The sequence below is a fragment of the Loxodonta africana genome, chromosome 18 (genome assembly GCF_030014295.1).
Source record: "Loxodonta africana isolate mLoxAfr1 chromosome 18, mLoxAfr1.hap2, whole genome shotgun sequence".
Classification (NCBI taxonomy): Eukaryota; Metazoa; Chordata; class Mammalia; order Proboscidea; family Elephantidae; genus Loxodonta; species Loxodonta africana.
The window spans coordinates 27,749,732-27,766,034 of NC_087359.1; the positions used below are offsets into that span (position 1 = coordinate 27,749,732).

At 49.4% G+C, this 16,303-nt stretch overlaps 1 protein-coding gene across 6 annotated transcripts in view; it reads left to right on the forward strand.

Moving 5' to 3' along the window:
- The window catches only part of PECAM1 (platelet and endothelial cell adhesion molecule 1), a 62,555-nt gene extending 47,462 nt beyond the window's left edge, over nucleotides 1-15,093 (forward strand). For 4 of the 6 annotated variants that reach the window (XM_064270902.1, XM_064270906.1, XM_064270905.1 and 1 more), the window contains exons 15-16: nucleotides 1,005-1,061; nucleotides 1,601-9,812. In XM_064270902.1, the coding sequence (XP_064126972.1) occupies nucleotides 1,005-1,061; nucleotides 1,601-1,656 (113 nt within the window). In that variant the 3' untranslated portion in view covers nucleotides 1,657-9,812. Of the gene's footprint in view, nucleotides 1-1,004; nucleotides 1,062-1,600; nucleotides 9,813-10,074; nucleotides 10,098-14,979 lie in introns of those variants that run through there. The other 2 variants (XM_064270903.1, XM_064270904.1) reach the window with 2 other exon arrangements.
- Nucleotides 15,094-16,303: the final 1,210 nt, after the last annotated feature.

Sequence of the window (16,303 nt, forward strand, 5' to 3'; positions counted from 1 at the left end):
TGTCCTCCAGGTGTCCCCTCCTCCACAGCTGGGTGGAGGAGGGGGTGGGTGCCACATACAGCTCTAACCCCAGCTGGCAGTGGACCGAGTGGTCACTTGGAGTGGGGGAGGGCGGGAAGGAACTTGTTAAACCAGGGTTTGCTGCATGTTTGCCCTGAGGCTGATTGCTGGGAAAACCCCATGACGTTGGAGCCATTTCTTTCTCTGTTAACACAGAGAAAAACAGAAGCCAAAATAAAACCCCAACCGGAAACATCCCTGACAGCAAAGACAAACAACCTGTTGGCCTGGTTTAGTCATTAGCAGACAGCTGCTGCTACTGGGCAACAAGAGGAGGGGGTAGGTTGATGAGCTGCACACACACACATACACACATGCATACCTGAGCGTGTTCACACTCACGTGTGCACACATACACGTGTGTGTACACATGCACACACATGCACATGCATGAAGACACACGCACATACACACCTATCACTGAACTAGGCTCAACCAGGAGGGCAGCAATAGAAAACACTGGGCGGGGACGGTGCTGCAGAGGCCCCACCCAGGAGAGTGGCCTCCTCTAGCAGCTCAGCCAAGAATTAGAATCCACCCCTGCTGCCTTGGCTGATACACCGTCAGGAAGTACAAGTGAGTCCAGTGTAGCTTCTCAGGTACAGAAGGTGTTAGAGCATCCCCCAAGGTAGCAGGAGAGGTCTACTGGCCATCCCTCATGTGTCTGGGGTCTCAGACTCGGCCCTTAGCCCCCTTGGCCCAGCCATTCCCTACCCCTGCCTCTGTCCATCCCCCACCCCCTGAGCATTGTGAGGCTGGACCAGAGAATGGGCCAGCCCTGACCCCAATGCACCTTGAACGCTACTAAAGCTGGGAAATGGCCCTCCTGGAGGTGGGCCCTGGTGGAGCTGTGGGGGAGGAGCCCCAGACATGTTCCAGCTTCAGCAACAGGCTGGCCTGGTACCCAGAGACAGCTACTGACCTGTGCCTGGTCTCTTTTTCAGCTCCAGAAATGAAAGGCACAGAAACGGTGTACAGTGAAATCCGGAAAGCTGATCCTGGTGAGTGAAGGTCCCCGAATTCCCCCCTGCCTGGGCGGGGGGGGGGTGCATCCCCCAGAATCAACCAACAGGCCTTGGGAATGTGCAGGGAAGAGTAAGCCAGGGAGGCCACTGGAGCTGTTGACCCTTAAAGAAAGAGTAGCCTCAGGTTACACTTACTATGCATTTAGTCAATGAATGCTTATTGTGTGCCTACTGCATCGCAGGCAAACAGAACCTCAAAAGTTTGCTCCCAACTAATGGGAAATTTCTCCTCATTCAGGCAAGTAGGACTGGAGTGTGTCCTAGCACCACTGTGTGCTCAGGGGAGACACTCTCTGCTTCCAGAGACGCAGCACTGCCCACCTAGTCTCAGCTGCCAGCTAGGGAGCCTCACCTGCTGCCCACCTGGGCCCTGCTGGCTGGGTCTCCCGAAGGGTGTGGAGAAAGGAAGGTGCTTTGCTCTGAAGACATTCAGGGGATTCAGCCTTTCCAAGAGGAGACTGCTTTCGGTGGGGAAGAGGGTATATTCGCTCCCATTTCCTTTCATTTCTGGACAGGCCCCACTTCCGTTCCCATCATGCCAGACTTTCTAAAGGAAGGTGCTTTGCTCTGAAGACATTCAGGGGATTCAGCCTTTCCAAGAGGAGACTGCTTTCGGTGGGGAAGAGGGTATATTCGCTCCCATTTCCTTTCATTTCTGGACAGGCCCCACTTCCGTTCCCATCATGCCAGACTTTCTCATTGAAGGGCTCCCCCAGGGGACTGACCACAGTGCCCAGGCAGACATGGAACTAGCTGGTGGCGCTGCCAACAATGTCATTTTTTGAAGAATTAGTGCAATCAATTCTGTCGAAATGAAATCCGCAAAGACTACTTTTCAATTCTGAAAATAAGTCAGCAATCTAAAAGGCATAAACATTCTGGGGGAAATAGTAGCTTTGTGAATAGCTTACTTTGTATAGTAGACCCCATCTCTCTCCACTGAGACCAGAGGGCGTTCCCAGCAGAGCCCTGTTGAGGGGGATGCCCCTGGCCTTGATAGAAGAGGACCCTCAGGCTGGGACGGAACTCAATCCAATTTTTTAAATTGGAAAATACCATTTAAAAAACAAAGAGTGATTTGGTCCTCACTTTCCTTAAATGGGATCCCTGGTGGCTCAGTGGTTAAGAGCTAGGCTGCTAACCGAAAGGTTGGCAGTTCAAATTCACCAGCCACTCCTTGGAAACCCTTTGGGGCAGTTCTACTCTGTGCTGTAAGGTCGCTGAGTCAGGATCGACAGAGCGAAGCAGGTTTGGTTTTTGTTTTCTTTCCCTTAAATGAGTGCCTCTCATATGCTGGTGAGCGTCAGAACCACCTAGGAGCTTGGTAGAGCTCAGATTCAGGAGATGCTGATTCTGTGGGTCTAAGCTGGGGTCAGGGAGCCAGCTAGGTGGTGAGGAGCCCTGGCTTTGCTGGGAGACATCAGCCCCCTCCTGGTATACTGTTCACCAGCTGGGTGCCTTTGGCCAAGATGCCTGTCCCCTCTGACACTCACGTTTTGTCAGCTGTTAAATGGGGAGAGGATTAAATGAGAAAAGGGGATTAGATAGGATCACTTGAGAGGGTGGTAATTGTCCTAAGCGTACGATGAGTGTATTATCCCTAGCGTATCCGAAGCATTCAGTTTTAGCTTATAAACACCAGAAACTTGAAGTCTAGAGAGGTCCAGCACCTTGCCCAGTATAGGACACCTATTGGGGGGTAGAACCATGTTTCCCAACTCCCAGGCCAGGGCCTCCCACTGCACCACCTGGGCTGTTGGGGGTCACTGGGGCTCAGTGAGAGCTTGAGTCCCTCTGTAGTCTGGTCTCTAACCTGGGAGCCCGCCTCTACCCAAGGGCTGAGGATAGAGTGACTCCCACCTCCCTCCTTCCGTTTCTCAGGGAGCCCCTGGCAGTAGAACCCTTAGAAACTGCAGCCACAGAACTACAGTTGACTTTAGCTGGTGCCCCACCTCGCCCCAGGGCTCCCTTCCCATCAGGACCTCAGCATTTCCCTTCAGCTGCTGCCCAGGCAGAGGAGGTGAAGGCTTTGGCTGAGACCTCGTCCCTTTTCCTTCTTTCTTTTTCTCTTATTCGCTAAAAAGCTGACATTCATTTTGGGGATTTCTCTCCTTAATTTCTTGGGACTTTCTTAGATAAAACCATCTTCTTTGGAACTGGCTTCCAACCTCTCCTGTCTTCTCCCCCAAAAGCAGAGATGTTCTCTAGCCCAACGCAAGCCAGGTGATTCTCAAAGAAGCGATATTCTTCTGCCCCCATAATCTGCCCCCTCCAGCTTGTCACACCCTCATCCTTCACACTCCTGTGTTCAAGCTCCCACCAGCTTAAGGATTACCAACATTTCTTAAGCATTGTCACCTCAGCTGGCATTTGGAGTTCCCAAATTCTTGCTCTGCGTTTGACTCCGTCTCTGTAGACTGCAAATCTCTTCTGTGACATGTTGCTTTTGTTCATCCCTACTTGCTAATCCTCTTTAGGTTTGGGGAGTCCATTCCTCCCCTGTCATAACCGCCAGCATTATTGAGCACTCCGTGTGTATGAAGCGCTGCTTCCAGTGCTTTGCATTAGCTCATTTACTCTCCAAAGAACCCTCTGATGGGGGCTCTATCATTATTTCTGCTCTAAAAACCAAAAAAACCAAACCCAGTGCCGTCAAGTTGATTCCGACTCATTTCTACTGTACAGATGGGGAAATGGAGTACAGAGTTTAAGTCACTTGTCTGTGTTTCAAGGCCACTTTAAGTAGCAGAGCAGGGATTTGAACCCAGGGACTCTGGCTTCCCAGCAGGTGCTCGTCACAAGTCTTCTTCGCGAGTCCTCACGCTGCCTCTCTTTGTGTTGCCAAGACAGCGGGCTCTCATTTTTCCCCTAAAAGTTGACTGTATGCATCCATGTGTTCCATCTTTCTTGGCTTGGTTTCCATGTTATTATCAGCTTCATCAGAGAATTCAACTCTGTCTACTTTGGGAGTTAAGTGTGACAGCGTGGTCTGGTCTGTGACCCTGGGCAAGTCATGGGACCTCTGGGGCCTTAGTTTCCTTCGCTGTGACATGGGGGAGATGGACTAGAATGCAGATCGATGGTTCTCAGGCTTGTTCAAACCCAGATTGCTGCCCCTGTGCCCTCCAATTCTGATTCTGTAGGTCTGAGGTGGGGCTGAGCATGCATTTCTAATAAGTTTCCGCGTGATGCTGATGCTGCTGGTCTGGGACCACACGTGAGGACCGCTGCTCCAGATGCTATCAGAATTTCCTTCTGGTTGTACCACCTAGGTTCTGCTCTGCTTCTTGTTTGAAGGACTAGGTCTTTCTTACTCCTCAGAAATCCTGGACAGATCTCTCAGGGTTGGGCGGCGGGGATCACCGAGACATGTTGTGTGTGCATGTGTGTGTGCATACGTGTTCGTGCGCGTGTGTGTATGTGTGTGTGTTCGGGAGGACAGATAACTGAGCAGGCTGGGTGTGGAGCGGGGTCTTATCTGACCTTTCCTTCTCCTCACCTTAATTTCTCAGTTCCCCACCATTTTCCAACTGGCAGCACTTCAGGGCTGACTATTTTGGGAAATGGCCTCACAGGGTGTAGTTCTGGCTCTTAAACCCTGTTTTCTTCCTTGAGTGTATGATACAAAGGAAAGCCACCCCGCTACATAAGCAAAAGGGCATTGGGCAGGCTTGCCTACAAGGAGCAGCCCCAGGGCAGGCCATGCAGACAGAGCTCTGGTAGGACCTGGGCCCTAGAGAGATTGTTGGGAGCTCACAGGCAGCAGGAGGCGCCTGTCTTCCGGGTCTTTGCAATCTTGGCTTTAGGCTCTAAGCTCAGTTTTTTTATCTGTTAAATGAAGTGGCTGGGCCAAATGACCTGAAGTTCCCTTCCAACCGTAACATGGGGAGAGTCTCAATGTCACTGCATTTAAAAGTGAAAGTCAGTTGTCTGTGCCTTGGTCACTCCAGACCCATCACCCTGATCATGTTGGAGAGGGATCAGGCACTTCCAAGAGTCTGCCCCCTGGTCCCTTTCAAACAATCCGAATCCTTTACACACTCGGAAACCCTGGTAGCACAGTGGTTAAGTGCTATGGCTGCTAACCAAAGAGTCGGCAGTTTGAATCCGCCAGGCGTTCCTCAGAAACTCTGTGGGGCAGTTCTACTCTGTCCTATAGGGTCGCTATGAGTCAGAATCGACTCGCCGGCACTGGGTTTGGTTTTTGGTTTACACACTCTACTTCCCTCTTGACTCCAAGACCCCGCAGGTCTTTTTGTTCCTAAGCCTGACTGAGATGTCCCTTCCAATCTGAATCAAGTCATGGATCTAGCTCAGGGGCCAACTTATGTGTTCTTGCGGCATTCATGTCGACCCAAGGCCTGAATAGAATTGTTCTCTGTACCAGGAAGGAGTCCCTGAGTGGCACAAATGGTTAAGCCCTTGACTAATAACTGAAAGGTTGACAGTTCGAACCCACCCAGAGGCCCTCAAAAGAAAGACCTGGCAATCTCCTTCTGAAAGGTCGCTGCCTTGGAAACCCTATGGAGCACAGTTCTACTCTGCAGCACATGGGGTCACCATGAGGTGGAATCGACTTGAGGGCAACTAGTTTTTGGCTTTCTGTATCGGGAACCTACTGGAAAGCATCCTAAGGGGAAGAAACCTAAAACCTAGTGCCGTCGAGTCGATTCCGACTGGTCTCAGCTGTGCCCTTAGTGATTTATATGTGCCTTGGTCCCCAACCCTCACGTCTCCCTTGGGCATCAGTTTTCACATCAATTCTCAATAAAATGCCTGTGATCTGGGCAAAATTAGTACAGAGTGAACAACGTCAATGTCCCTCAGGAGTGTGTGGTGGCCCTCAGGTGAGTGGTGGGCAGGTGGAGTCGAACTCATCACAATTCATTAATTGCCAGGGGGGCTCTAGGACTACTCGAAACCTGGAATTGCATTGAGGAGCCAGCTTAGACTCCAGAAAAACGGTTCACAGGGAACTCTTCACTCTCTAGCCCTGTTTCCAGCAAGAGACAGTTCTGTGGGGCCAGCTCCTTCTCAATCTCTCCTGATGGTATTGACATGGAGTAGTAATGGGCTGAGGTGTGCTGCTAAGGAGCTGGGGGGCTTTGGGGTAGTTACTCCCCTGTCGGACGTCAGATTTTTCATCTGTAAAACGGGGAAAAAGGGGGCATCGCTTCTCACTCCAGCATTCAATGATTCCCTCTGGGTCATGGCCAAGGTTATGCAACTCTGCTGTTCTGCTTAGAGCCTATTATTTTGTTGACATACAGCTGAGCTAACATCTTCTTGTCCCTGCAATTCGCTATTAGCCTAGAGTGAAGAAACATCTAGATCTTTCTGCTTTTTCCCTTTCCAGCTGCTAGATGGTTCCTTGCTACAACACGTGCCCTGCCTGTGGGGAGGAAAGGAAAGCGGTTCTCAGAGCCAGAGAAATTGTATGAGAAACACACTGAATTGAGATAGGCCTAAGGAGAAGGGAAAATCAGCACTGGGGAAGCTAGAAGAGGCTGAGAAAGAGCTTTTGCGTTTCAGTTGCTGTCTGCTTTCTAAAGATGTTGGAGAAAATGCTGATAATTTCCTTATAGTACTTCAGATTTGCAAGTTTAGCATTTGAGGATTTTAAAAATTATTCCCTTTTAAATGATTTGCTTAAGAATTTGCAAACCCCAGGCAGCAATAGTAGCCCTAGTAGCGAATGACTTATGATGTGATGAACTAGCAATGGGAAGATTAACTTGTTTTTATATCTCTTATAACAACAGAGATGCTACAACATAGATGAGCCTTAAAAATGAGACGCTAAGTGAAAGAAACCAGACACAAAAGACCGCATATTGGTGACTCCATTTATATACAATGTCCACAATAGGCAAATCCATAGAGACGGAAAGGAGATTAGTGGTTGCCAGAGGCTTGGGGGTGGAGGCGGGTAGAAGGCAACACACGAGCCTCTGCTGACAGATGGGTGGTGGCTACACATGAGGTGCATTGGCCCAGAATCAAAGCCTGGTCTCCTGCATTGCAGGAGAGAATTCAAAATGTCAATAGTGCCAAGGTTGAGAAACCCTAGCTTAGAGGAATTCATCTCCTGTGATTCTTCCAACAGACTTACCAGTTTCCCTCTCAGGATGCCAGCTCTCACTTTGCCTGTGGCCACCTTGGGAGATGTCGTGGGCATATCCCACCTGATAGCTCCCAGGAGGCCCTGGGAGGAGGCACTAGCCTGTGGCTATGAGTTAGACATGGCCCACCTCCCCAGTCTGAATGTCTTTTCCCTTGCCTGGTCCCTCTCTCCTTGCTTTCCACCCTCTGCTTTCTCTTTGCCTGAAATGCAGACTTCCAGGATATTTCTTAAAAGAGCAGAAGCTCTCTGTCCACAGTCCCCCTCCCTGCCACCCAGTAAACCAAGAGTGGCTGGGCTGAGGGCAGCAATGACAGGAAATGGTCATCAAGAAAGAACCAAAGACCTCTGTGCCATCAAGAAAGAACCAAAAGACCTCTGTGCCAAGTCCTGTTGGGGCGGGGGGAGAGAAGAAGCAGCAGCACTAAAGGGTCACTCCCCACCCATTCTGCAAGGCCCAGAGCAAGCTGGCCAGTGGTCACTGCCAACCCTGCCCCTCAGGGTGGCGTTTCCCACTTCAGAACAAAGATCATAAAAAACACCCCATGAAATAAATGGATGCATCCCACCAGATTCTATCTTTATGGTGGTTGCTCTGTTATCAAAAATGAACAAAAACTGCAAACTCATTTTTTGTTGCTTCCTTTAATCCGAGTGTGCATAGACTTGGTGTCTGTCAGATTTATCAGCATATTTGAATTCTTAGTATTTCATACTCAGATTACTTTAGGAAGCACAGCCTGGACATCTTTCCTCTTGTGTCTGGTTCCAGAGCTTCTGGTGCTCTGGAAGAGTGGGGAGCCTGGGGTCCTCTGGGCCCTCCCAGGTCAGGTTTGGATGTGGGGGTGGGGGGGGGGCCTTGCTCAATGTGTGGAAGTTTACACAATGGCTCGTCTCAGCGGCCGGCTGATTCATCCATTTGGCCTTTGACGCCCGCCTCTGAGCTAGCCGAGACAGAAGAGAGGCCCCTTAGGAACTTCTGGCCCTGTTCCCTCTGGAGAGGAGGCACAATGGAGTTGTGATAAGATACGGTCTGAGGGGGAGGTGAACTTCTGAAACAGGATATTTTAAAATTAGAGAAACAGAAGGGTTGTGACTCCTGCCTCCTGCTGTGACGATGGGCCTGAGGCTGACCAAGATCCAGATGGGACTGGGTTTGAGTTTGGAGGGGCTGAGGGGCTGGTATAAATCAAGGCTCCTTGGAGAGCCTCCTTCGTGTAAGACAGAGGACTTAGGAAGGGGCCATGGCCCTCCCATCATTACCTCCGCCACCTTCAAAAGCAGCGACCACCCCCAGCCAATACCAGCTTCACCTCCTCAGGGCCCTCCTGGGTGCAGATGAGGTCTCCGTAGCTTCTCTAGCTTCAAGCCTGTGTCCATAGGTGGGCCATTTGGGGAATCAGCCTCTCTATTTCAGCCATTGATCATTCAGAAACTGGCACTGGTCGGGGGCTGGAGGCCTCTTATCCAAAGGGGCAAACTGTACCCCTCTCTTGCTTCCTGTAGTGAAAACCACTTCTTGCTAATGCAGGCAGGTACCGCTCACCTTCAAGGCAGTTCCTCCTGCTCTCATCCACCTTTCTCACCACCACTCTCAACTCCATGACATTGGCCAGGGCCATTGTCACGATTGCAGCCTGGCAGGGCCAGCTAGTCCCCCCACATGCACACTGGCAAGGTGGTGTGGGCTCCTGGACAGTCCAGATGAGACTCCCGGTGGGAAGGAACACGGGGGCCAGAAAGCACATGGCCACGCGTGCCCAGAGCACCAGCAATGTTTGTAGCTTCTGCTCTGGTGACCCCACTCCTGGGAATGGATAGACAAAATAGTTTGCAATAGGGAAACAGCTTTCCCAGAGTGTGCACTGCAGCATTACTTAAAATAGCAAAACCTTGGAAAGAACCTATATATATTTTTTAATTTTACTTATTTTGTTGCTATTGTTGAGAATATGCACAGCAAAACATACACCAATTCAACAGTTTCTACATGTACAATTCAGTGACATGGATTACATTCTTCGAATTGTGCAACCGTTCTCACCCTCCTTTCCTGAGTTGTTACTCCTCCATTAACATCATCTCACCGTCCCCTAAGGTTCCTATTGAATCTTTTAAGTTGCTGTTGTCAATATGATCCCATATTGATAGATCTTAAACGAGTATAGTGCCCGAGGCAGACTTTTTTACTAGTTAAGGTAAACTATTATTTTATTTTTAAGAATACTTCAGAGGATATTTTTGGTTTAAGGTTTAGAGATTCTCTTGGGGCAAAGGACCTCTATTTTTAAAGTAAGGAATGGGTTAAGTAAATGGGGACACATCCTCAATGATTATCATGGAGCCACTAACAGTGACATGTAAGAAGATGGCAGGAAATATTTATAGAATCATGTTACGTAAAAACGACAGAATAGAAAATATCACATACAGTAGAATTGTGACTGTTTAAAAAATGTAAAACCTAAGCATAAGAGAAAATGACCAGAAGAAAATATATCAAAAAGTCAATAGCATTTGGAAAGTGGAACCAGAAATGGTTTTTATCTCCTTCTTTCTACTTTCTGTAGTTTTCAATTTTTTCTTAAAAAAAAAAAAAAAAAGCACTACCACTTTTTTGAAAACTATTTAAAATGTCTAATGAGGTGCTGGAGACTTTATATGCTTGTCAAGCAGAACCACAGATTCTGGGGGAGCCAGCCTGGGCAAAGGAAGCCTAACCCTGAGCACTGCGAGAACTGGAGGCTCCTGGTGTCTCCTCTGCGTCTCCCCCTTTCCTGAACCCTCTTCCATCCCAGAGATGCTGATGAGGAAGGCTAACCTGCGTTCTGTGCTTTGTTCACCTCCATGTTATCCTTTGTTTTACAGATTTCATGGAAAACAGATACTCTGTGAGTACTCATTTCATATACATTATTTTAAAAATAGTCCATTGAACAGTGAAATATTTCCAGGCTTACCCAGGTTCTGCATTCCCATCAGTTTTCTCCCTGTCCTGACCTCTGCTCTAGACCAGGAGCCCTGGGCTCCTCTGAGCAGCCTGGGCAGGTGGGCCTTTGGGTATCAGGCTGGTCAGGTTTTCTAGGCCATTTCTGATTTCAGATCTTCTCTACCACCGTTCCCATCAGGACGTTTCAGCCCACATATGAAGGGAGACCCTGGAAATACCCCCATAGGACTGGGAATCTAGGGCACTTAGCTTCGAATGAGCAAAGCATAACTTTCTTCCCAGCACAGGGTCTAGGCTTTGGAAGTGAGGCAGGGGGTGGGGTCTGCTTGACTGAACGGACCATCCAACAGCTCTTTTCAACTCAGCAATCCTATGGGGAGCCCCCACCACATACCAGTTGCTATGTTGGAGGAGGCCTCAGTTTTCTCTTCTGTAAACTGGGGATAATAGAACTCCCTCACCTGGTTGTTACAAGGATCCGATGAGGGCCTAGCATAGGCCTGGCTCGTTGCAAGTGTTTTGGCCCCAGGAGTTCCTAGTCTAATAAGGGAATCAGACGTTGTCACTAACTATAAAGGAGGTGAAAGCATCTATGCCAGTGATATGAACATAGGGGAACACAAAAGAGGGGTGCTTCATCCCACCTGGACCAGTCATCTGAATAAGCCATGGAGACCGAATCAATTACAGCAGCATCCTAGCAGGAAGAGCAGCAGGAGCAAAGGCCTGGAGGGATGACCATGGTTGTAGGCAGCTTGGAGCGGGAGAGGAAAAGGGTCCAGGTAAGAAGTGATAGGGGAAAAGTCAGCAAGGGCTTGAACCCCAAGGACCTCGAATGCTACATTCAGAGGCTTAATCCTGCAGAATGTAGAGGATTTAGGAAACTGCTGCTTGGAGGGCGAGAGGGTTTTACAGAGACACAGAGGCCCAAGTTTACACCCCTGGCTCCAAATTGGAATTTTGCAAAGACCCCCCTCTTCCCTTGTCTTCTCACTCCCAACTTTTTTGTGAGCTACCCAGCAGTGCAGGAGTTAACCGAGCCACTGTTCTCAGAAGAAATGAGGAATTTGCCTCATAAACTACTTCTCTGGGGTCTGGGAGAAATTTTCTACAACATTTCTCATAGCCCTTCCAGCAGGCACTTGGCTTCCTTTGTTTTGCCCAAGTCTGAATTCTTGTAAAGCAGAACTCATTATGCCTTTGACAGAGAGGAAGCCGCTGATATTCTTTTTGTGGATGAAAGCTACCAATTTAAGGAAGAGAGGAATGAAATGAATGCCTGTTTCTAGCCTAGACCCAGATGCCTGAAATCAGAGACTGACACCAGGACAGGGATCCTAATTTATAGATGGGGAAACCGAGGCCTGTACTGTTAAAACAACTTACCCAGGGTCACCCGGCTAGTTAGTAGAAGAGCCACCACTAGAACAGGGGTCTCCAGACATCTGTCCAGTGTTCTGCCCATAACACAAGACGCCCCACAAGAAGTGGTGTCAGGTCCCCAGCAGTCATGGAAAGCGGGAATTTTGCTCTATGGACAGGGTGGGACTAAGAGAAATTTGTTCTCTGACTTCAACAGCATGACCATGTCCACCCAAGGCAGATCTGCTGCTGCTGGCAACAAACACTGTGTGGGACCAACTTATTTACTTTGTCCTTCATCCAAAGGGCCTCTCTGGACCAAGGCTCCGAGCTCCAGGCCAGACAGAACTTTCCCTTTTCCCAGGAGCAGACCTGAGAGCCCAGAAGGCCCTCGAGCATCTGCTCCCAGGACACTCCCAAGAGCATGGCTATAGCTGGTCCTGTCCCCCCAAATAATCAAGTCGTTTGGGGGAGCATAGGGCTTCCCAGCCGTTGAGGTTTGAATCTTTATGCGAATGGATTTTGTTTATAGAAGAAGCAGGAATCATTTCCCTCGTCATCAGCTGGTGAGGGTCAGGAGAAAATTAATCGAATTGCCCAGCAGGGAAATGGGAGGAGGTTTCCTTCCTGAAATCAAACCTGGCAATCATTCCCAGTTGTTTAATGGCCGTTGTTTCTGAAAACGTATTGAAGGAAATATCTTAACAATGAGATAGCCACTTAGCCAAATACTAATTTGGTATTGTTTGACTCGCTTCAATGGTACATTCTGACTTCATTTTTCCTCTGCCGTTTTTTGCCTTGTTTATAAATTGTGTTTGCGGCCGACGCAGACAGATAATGTGAAAGAGATCACACCGTACTTAAAGGGGTGAACCTGGGCCTGTGTTGGTCTCGGGATGGAGCGAACCCTGCCTTCTTACTGAAAAAGGCCATTCCTAGTTACAGCTCACCTCCCTCCCTCTTGGCCAGCAGCAGACAGTTGGCTGCAGTGGAGGTAGCCTAGGACTTCGGGTCAGGGGACTTGGGTGTGAGTTCCAGCTCTCCAGCCACCTTTTGGGTCCTCTTATCTTTCTCAAGCCTAAGCTTCCTCATCCGTAAAATGGAGACAATGATAATAGCAACAATAGTAATAGCTACCTATTGGGGTGTCTTAGGGGTTTGATAAGAAACATATGTGCGAAGTACCTTGCAAACTGCAAAACCAAGAGACCAGTTGCCATCAAGTTGATTCAGAATCACGGCAACCCCACATGTACCAGAGTAGACCTGTGCGCCATAGCGTTTTCAGTGGCTGGTTGGGGGAAGTAGGTCACCAGGCCTTTCTTTTGAGGTCCCTCTGGGTAAACTTGGACCCCCAATCTTTCAGTTAGAAGCAGAGGGCATTGACCATTTGTACCACCAAGGAACCACCATGTAAAGGCTTGTTCATATCTATTTTAAAACCGTTTCATCAAACACTTTGTCACTGAAGGCCTGTGAAATGCCCCTGCCACACATGTGGAAGGTAGCAGTTGCTTCCCCAAAGCACAGGATCCATCCAAAAACCTGACTTGTCCCTTGCTAGCCATTCACTAGACGTGTCACGTTGGGCAGATTTCTTAACCTCTCGGGGCTTCAGTTTTCTCATCTGTAAACTGGGGTAATAAAACTCCCTCACCTGGTTGTTGCAAGGATTAAATGAGGGCCTCGCGCAGGCCTGGCTCATTAGAAGTGCTCAATAAGGGGCAGTTTTTGGAAGCAGTAAGTGGAAATCTCCATGGTGTTGGAAGCAAAATGGCCTTTTAGGATGTCCAAACCAGGTTATGGGCAGTAGCAGGGCGATTTCATGGCTGGAGCTGGGTGGCTGATGCCTGGCCTATGACTTAAGCACAGCAAGCCCAGGCCGCAGATGTGAGCGTGTTAACCTTTACTAGCAAATCCCCAGAGCCCTGTAGACTGCAGCCCAGCCCTTCCAGCCTGTGGGGCTGGTCCTGCAGCAGTGCCCCAGCACTGGCTTCCCTCAGAGAGAGTAAGCAGAGCCGTCTAAGGAGGGATTTGGTCTGGGGCCTGGAGAAAGGCTGGACACCCGGAGTCACGTCTCCCTCCTCCTGGTGGAGCAGAGGAAGTGAAGGGGCGAGCTTCACTGCTAGGGCTGGCAGGTCTCCAGCCCTGGGACCAGCACAGCTTTCTTGGCCCTGTTGCTGGATCTCTCCTGGCAGAGGAGCCAGCCGGGGCCTCTCTACTCTGCATCCTGTTCCGTGAGGCTCCTCAGACCCAACCCCTCCCTCAGGAAGCCGATCAGCCTGGCCATGGGGTTCCCAAGACCCTGGCTGACTCCCTCATCTTCTCTACTCCTGTCTCCTTGCGCTCCACAAGCAGCAGGGTCCCTGTGCTCAAGGAGGGTCCAGGGAAGTGAACTTAGACGCTGCCTGCTCTTCAGGGCTCCCTGTTGCCCAAGGCACCCCTCTACTCCATAAGTAACCTTTTCAGTATTGCCCAGCATGCTCCACTCTTCTGCCTCCTTGATCCTTTCTGTACTCTTCTTAGCTTATTTGTCAAAATCCACCCGACTTTTGGGGCCCGGATCCAGAGTCTCTTCCCTTAAAGCTTTCTGTGACTCCCTTGCTGCCCAGCCCAAAGTCCCCTCACCATCTCTAAACCCCTTCTGTGATTTTTTAGGGCCTCTTCTACCTTCTGCTTCATGCTAGAGTTGTTTATCAACTGGCAAATTTAACATTCTCGTGGGTTGGGTTTTTTTATCCTTAGCATAGAGCACAATGCCTGGGTCAGAGTGGGAGCCTAGTCATTGATGGGTGGGGGGAGGGGGTGACAACAAACACCATACGAAGCAGTTAGAGAACCTTACAAGGTAAGGTTGTATATGGAATCATGTCATTTTAAACAGAAGGACCTTGCTGTTAACTGTCACTGAGTCAGCCCCTGACTCGTGGCAACCGCAGGCATGACAGAACGAAACGCTGCCTGGTCCTGTGCCATCCTTGTGATGGGCTGGGGATTGGACCATTGTGATTCATAGGGTTTTCACTGACTGATTTTTGGAAGTAGATCTCCAGGCCTTTTTTCCCTACTCCATCTTAGTCTGGAAGTCCCATCAGAACCTGTTCAGCGTCATAGCAACAGATAAGCCTCCGCTTACAGATGGGTAGTGGTTGCACTGAGGTGCACTGGAATCAAACCCAGGTCCCTCGCATGGAAGGTGAGGATTCTACCACTGAGCCACCACAGCCTCATAGCTGTTGTTGGTTGCTGTTGAGTTGATTCCCACTCACGGGGACCTTAGAACCGTTTAATGAGTCGGGGAAGCTGCCATGCTGGAGGGTGGGCGGCCCAGCAGAGGGCAGCACTGCTTTGGAGTTCCTTTGAGATATGCTGTCTACAGTTTTGCACATCTTCCCACCAGGGCAGTCTTCACTCCTGAAGGGTGTGACCATAACTTGTCTCATCTCTTGTTGCTGCAGAGAACGGAAGGCTCCCTTGATGGTACTTAGGACAGAAGGGCAGATGTTAACCCTGAGAGGACGTCCACATTCCGAGAAGAGCAGATGACTCACGTATTCCAAGGGCTCTGTGCACTTGTCTATGAACCTTCCCTGCTCCCACCGAACAAAGCAATTCCTCAGGCCCAGCCGCTCATCCTTAAATCCAGCCTACTGCATTTATGTTGGGTATGAAGAGAGATACCAGGGGCTGTTTAATCCCCCACAAGGGCCACCTGCCACCGAGCGGAGGCTCACTCCCCGACTCCTGAAGCTGGGCAGTGGAAACGGCAGGAGGAGGTTCAGGGTAAACAGGCCATTGGGATACTTTGAAACTTGAATATTTTGTCTTGTACAGAGATAAAGAAATTCCCTAAGTACCCTCATACACAGAAACCTGTTTTTGTTTCATAGTCAAACACTTCTAGAACATGGCCTGGCTTAGGGGCTAGTCTTTCTTTTTTCTTTTGGTCCTTTTTAATTTGGGTCATCAGAGGGGCTGTGGTTCTGGGCCTCTTTGCCCTTTGGAAGTGCATGGTGTGGACCAGACAGCTTCACTCTGTACCTGAAGCTACGACCTTGCCCACCACCAACCGGAGAGCAAACTGCTTGAGAACGACGACATTAACGCCAACTTGAAGACAAGATTCATTCCAGGCAGTGCACAAAATTAAAAATGAAGTTGGACCAAGCCCAGATGTTTTAAGCTGCTTTTCTATACCCTTTTCTTTCTTTTCCTCTACCTTGCTGATGGCTGAAAGATGGGTGCCTACAGCAAATACTATTTTTAATAGAAAATTCAAGTGTGTATTTTTCCTACTAATTTTTTTTATTTATTCCTTGCTAAGGAAATGGTCTCCTAAAGTCTTAAAAGATGTTTCCTACGGGGCGGGTGATGGTGTGAGGGGGTGGAGGGGGGCTGCGGCCACTCCGCTGTGGAATTTCACTAGTGAACACCCCTAACCAAAACCACTTCCTCTGTCTGCCTTGGTGGTGCAGCTGCAGAGACCCTGAGAGCGGGCGTTATACTAAATAAATTTGATCTTTACTCTTCCCAGATCTGTGAAACGTCATCTTCTGAGAGGCCATGTGCAAATAGAATCTCCATAGTGCCTGAGGATTTCAGGCCTTTCACAGTCACAGAGAGAACCAAGCAGATCTCATTAGCACAGTCCAGGGCGTAGAGGTAGCTGGAGCCTCAAACACGGAGTTTTTAAAATCCATTGTTGACCGGTGCTTCAGTGTTTGTGTCCCAGCTACACTGTCCCTGGCAGATAGGGTTGTCAGATTTAACAAAAACTAAAAG